The 4,956-nt window shown below is 32.0% G+C and overlaps 2 protein-coding genes across 2 annotated transcripts; both read left to right on the forward strand.

The window, feature by feature from the left end:
- Positions 1-357: 357 nt before the first annotated feature.
- Positions 358-1,284, forward strand: LOC111716239 (uncharacterized protein C19orf47 homolog). Its single transcript, XM_023491677.1, has 2 exons — positions 358-472; positions 1,059-1,284. Exons 1-2 carry the CDS (start codon positions 378-380, stop codon positions 1,267-1,269), a joined length of 306 nt encoding a protein of 101 aa, XP_023347445.1. The 5' UTR covers positions 358-377; the 3' UTR covers positions 1,270-1,284.
- Positions 1,285-1,535: 251 nt separating this feature from the next.
- Positions 1,536-4,538, forward strand: LOC111716238 (uncharacterized; the record flags this gene model as incomplete). Its single annotated transcript, XM_023491676.1, is given in 4 exon segments — positions 1,536-1,576; positions 2,251-2,391; positions 2,826-2,945; positions 4,460-4,538. Coding segments are annotated over 4 exon segments (364 nt in total), but the record flags the coding sequence as incomplete, so codon positions are not given.
- Between the last annotated feature and the right edge of the window lie 418 nt (positions 4,539-4,956).

Below are 4,956 nucleotides of genomic sequence, written 5' to 3' on the forward strand. Positions count from 1 at the left end.
ATTGATAGGAGGGGGTGGGGTCCAAAAATCGTTCTCTAGGACAGACCCGACAATATTTTGGCTAGGATATCCATGTGTTACATATGAGATGCATGTATTAAATTGATAGGAAGGGGGGGGGGGTAAATAAATCGTTCTATAGGTAATTACTTTTTTATGAGGTTAAATTTTCGACACAAATATAATAAATGTATTAAAATAATGATTTCAAATTAAAAGAAGGATCTAATCGAGATTAGGAGAATCTTGGTGTGCTCCTTCCCATACTAATAATATTAATTTCTGAGGGGGTCATTTACTAGGCTTTAGCCCTCATTTTGTGTTAATATGAGACATATATCATAAACCATTGATTGATCAATATTCCAGGTGTTAAAATGTCGGTAATCCAACGATGGATGGATTTCTTCCTTGACGCTGGAATTCCTGACGAAACCGCGGCAACATATGCCACCAACTTCTCAAACAATAGGTATCATAATTGATCGAGAAAAACATGGCAACATAGATTATTGACTCAAATCTATCTAAAATTATTAAAATTCTACTTCTATAAATAAATACTAAAAGGATTTATGGGGTATCAATAAATTTTAAAAAATTGTTTATCGTTTAAAAAAATAACTTTGAAGAGCTAATATGTACATGCGGAAATAAAGGTTTCTAATTATTCAATACCTATTTTGGCTTTAAAGCTATAAGACAGCCCAAAATTTGGTAGAACTTTTTGTTAGATAGATTAATAAAGTAAATGTATTCAAAATACACAATCATTAAATTTTAGATCTTGTCAAATTATCAAATGATAAAGGTTGCATGATTATTTATGATGATATGGGGAAAAAAATTATATCACAAAGTTTCATTACTCTTTTTAATACTTATTCCCAAAAATTCATGTATTTCCCCCCCTGAAAATTATCAAACATCAATTTTCCCCCAATTCAGCGAATACAACCCTAAAAGACATAAAACAGATTTTCAAAACGCGCTGAGGCGAAGGGGGGTTGATTTTTCAAAAAATAAACACCCCTGCTGTTTTCAAACCTGTACTTTAGGATGGAGATGAGTATGTTGACGGATCTGAGTAAGGATTATCTCAAGGAGCTCGATATAACACTCCTCGGAGACATCATTCTTATCCTTAAACATGCCAAGAAGGTGGCAGAGAAACAAACACAAGATAGAGTTCTTGGAGATAAAGATCAGGTTTCGTTTGGTTATTTTAAACACAATATCAAGTTCTTGTTAGGCAAAGATCAGGTTTAAATTAAACACAAGATTTAGTTCTTGGCGACAAAGAGGTTTGAATTAAATACAAGATATAGTTCTTGGCGACAAAGAACAGGTTTGAATTAAACACAAGTTTGAGTTCTTGGCGACATAGGGTTGGGTTCCTACTTCCTACTGACATGCCGTTTCACCTTTTTGATACTTATTTTAAAAAAGTCATTCGTTTTCATACCGGTTAAACTTACATAGCTTATTTTACTTTGCGCTGAACAGTGAACGTGTTTACCATAAATAAGAAGGGAAGAGTGGAGATTTAAAAATGACAAAACAATCTAGCAAACAGGAATTCTAGCAATTACATCTATTAAACTACTAGCTGGAGAACCCAGGTTACTCCCGCCGTTTACCCGCGCTTAGTCTTAAATTAGGAATTTAGCAGTGCCTGGTGTTGTGGTGGTGTTTAAAATTTGTTCAGCCCATGTTAAACCCCGGGATACCCAAGAGGTCCTTAAAAATATTAATTAGGCCAGCTATAGCTAACATTTATATACACAAATATATACAAATATATGTTTATATATGTTATATATGAACGAAGAGCTTTAATATATAGATTTATGAAAAACATATCACAAATTATTGACTAGGTTAGGGCTAAATAAACTACATTTCTACAGCACTCTCGGAAACAGTAATGAAGTAGCTCAGTTAACCATTCTTAAACTTCTCATACTTTTTAAATACATCCGATCTTTCGTACTTAAATTAATTGTCAATGAAGAAATTATAGCTTGTCAAATGGTTTGTTTACATTTAGTAAACGTCAAAGCGGCTCAGTCGATCAGGCTCAAATTTCGATGTTAAAAAATTTGGACATCCGCCATTAAAAACAAAAAATTTCGCTTATTTTATATTTTTTCCACCATTGTTATGATACTGTATGTCAAAGCTACAATTATTACAAGCTAATGTTTTTGGAAAAGAATTATAATAAATTGCTAAATTATCTGTCCGTAGGAGCTGGAGTGCTCGAAAAGCTCTGTGTTCAGTCGACTGGGAGGGCAGGAGGAGCAGGAGGCTCAGCAGAGGGAGGAAGAGGAGGAGGAGGAGAAGGAATTGAAGAGGGAGAAGAAGGAGATCATAATAAAGAGAGCAAAGGTAGTTGTGTCATTAATTAACTGTTACATTAATTTCCGTTCTTTGGAAAATAAAAATATTTAGTTAAAAAAAAAATTCGTTCTTTTGCGATTGCTTTTTATTGGGGTTCGACCTTGATTTCCACCTGATTGTTGACTTTTAATTTATTTAGTTTCAAACTAAAAATTAAAAAGAATTTTTTTTTTGTATTTTCAACCCGTCTTGGCACAGTTTTTTTTACGTTGAATATTAATATAACGTGTGGAAATGGCGAATTAAGTTATAAGAAGGACTAAGAAAATAATTAATATTTTAATGTAGTTTTTCCTTTAAATTTCCGTAGCTACAAAAAAATATAACTTGCAAAGATTTTATTTTCAATGCATGTGTTACAAATACTTTTAGCATTCATGATTTAAAACAAAACTAATCATTTATGTAAACCTTTTGTGCAGATTGAATCCGATTTCAGTTATAAAAAAGAAACCAAGAATTATCTAATTAAAGCTGTTAAACTGGAAAAACAAGACAAACATTCAGCTTTTGATAGATTGGAAAAATCAGATTCTACTCAGGTACCAATAACTGTACAAATTAGGCCAGAATTTTCATTTCCGGTTAAGGAACTGTTTACTGAGGATTAAGTTCAAAATCTTGAAAATTTTGTACGGTACGTTACAACTACATGTCATGTTTCCCTCATATTCATTTATATACATACAGGGTGTCCCACATCATATTAGACCGTCATCAGGTCTAAATTGCGAATTTCGGGACTAATAAGAAAATTTAATTAGAATAAATCAATTTGAAAAATAACATAAGGCTTATATAATAATTTTCTTGCGGAAAATCATAAGTTTTTCGAGTATTAAGGGTTTATTTTGTCGTTAAAGATTAGAGATAATCTAATATGATATGGGACGCTCTGTATTATATATAGCCTTGTGGTGAATATTGAAAATAGGAGTCAAACTTGCAGTTTTTTTAACCACATTGTACTCTTTTCCCCCAAATCAGTTATTTTCCACCAAATCATTTATTTTCCCCCAAATCATTTATTTTCCCCCAAATCATTTATTTTCCCCCAAATCATTTATTTTCCCCCAAATCATTTATTTTCTCCCAAATCATTTATTCTCCCCAAAATCATTTATTCTCCCCAAAATCAGTTATTTTCCACCAAATCATTTATTTTCCCCCAAATCAGTTATTTTCCACCTAATCATTTTTTCCCCCCAAATCATTTATTTTCCACCAAATCATTTATTTTCCCCAAATAATTATTTTCCCCAAGTTATAAATATTTCCCCGAAAGTGATTTATTTCCCCAATCATTATTTTCCCAATTTTTGTGGGATAAAAGTTTTTTATTGGGGGGGCCCCCCCTCCCAATAAAAAATTCATACAAAAGGTGAAAACACTGAAAAAGAATTTTTTAGCGTAGATATTGAATTTACTAGTTAATTTTTAAAATACAATTAATTTTTACCCTCGTTTTACATCTGTTACTCGAATAATTAACCAGAAAAATGAATTAATTTAATTATGTTTGAAAATTCATGAAGATTTAACCTAGAGCACAATTTATATTTTATGTGAATCACCAGATATGTAAATTTTGAATAAAAATATCCTCTTTTTATTAACTTCCCAATATTAAAACATAATATAAATTTTCCTCATTATTTTTTTCCATATTAAATTAATTATTTTGTTGTACGCTTTTACAAAGAATTCAATCTTAAACCTTATATTTTCTTATATTTGGGGTTCAACCTCCCAAGCAAAATTTGTGTTTGGGTGGGGGGGGGGGGGGGGGGGGTTCTAAAAATATATTTTCCATGTTTAAGGCCAAGCATGCAAAAATGTCAATGCCCGATCTACGACGTTACTCTAGAAACCTTTATCTTAAAAACTTTGGAAAAGAAATCACAATTGAAAATAATCAGCTTTCCAAATTGTAAATTTGGTCATACTTGGTCAGATAAAGGTTTCTAGGGTACCGTTATGAATCGGGCGTTTGCCATCTTTGCATGGAGGATCACTTGAAATTTGGCTTACAGTCCCTTTAAAGAGACTTGTTAAGGAGTGTCGTGTGTCGAGTAGCGTAGAACAAGAACTGAATCCAAGTAGAGGAATTCTCAAACAACGTGGCGGGCAGAAGGAATATATTCTTACATCTATATTTTTTAAGTAGTAATATCTGTCTGTCCGATCATAACTCATGAACCTTGACCGATTTCCCTCTAGTTTTGATGGATGGGAAAAAATATTTTTAATTGATGATATCTCATTGATTGAAACATAAATTTTATTTTGTGTTCTTTTTCAATTGTATCCGCGTATTATTTTTTTTATTTTGGATAGATCCTAGTGTGCCATTTTCAAGGTCTAGGATAGAACCAAGAATACCAATACCTTAGATTCACAGGTATTCAAACTATTAACATTAAGATGGGCATACATCTTTCACCAGTGCACCTCGTTTATACACTCGAGTCTTGCTTAATCTTATTTATTTAGTCTTTAGATACAGGAACAAGAGCTCTAAGCCGTGAAACTGAAAAAACACAAAATCAGTCA

The sequence above is a fragment of the Eurytemora carolleeae genome, unplaced genomic scaffold (assembly GCF_000591075.1).
Source record: "Eurytemora carolleeae unplaced genomic scaffold, Eaff_2.0 scaffold1999, whole genome shotgun sequence".
Lineage (NCBI taxonomy): Eukaryota > Metazoa > Arthropoda > Copepoda > Calanoida > Temoridae > Eurytemora > Eurytemora carolleeae.

What these genes read in the sequence shown, in the direction of transcription:
- LOC111716239 (XM_023491677.1), top strand. Translation starts at nt 378, where the DNA reads ATGTCGGTAATCCAACGATGGATGGATTTCTTCCTTGACGCTGGAATT. An exon ending in ACCAACTTCTCAAACAATAG is followed by an intron (nt 473 to 1,058) that starts GTATCATAATTG and finishes CCTGTACTTTAG; the next exon opens with GATGGAGATGAGTATGTTGA.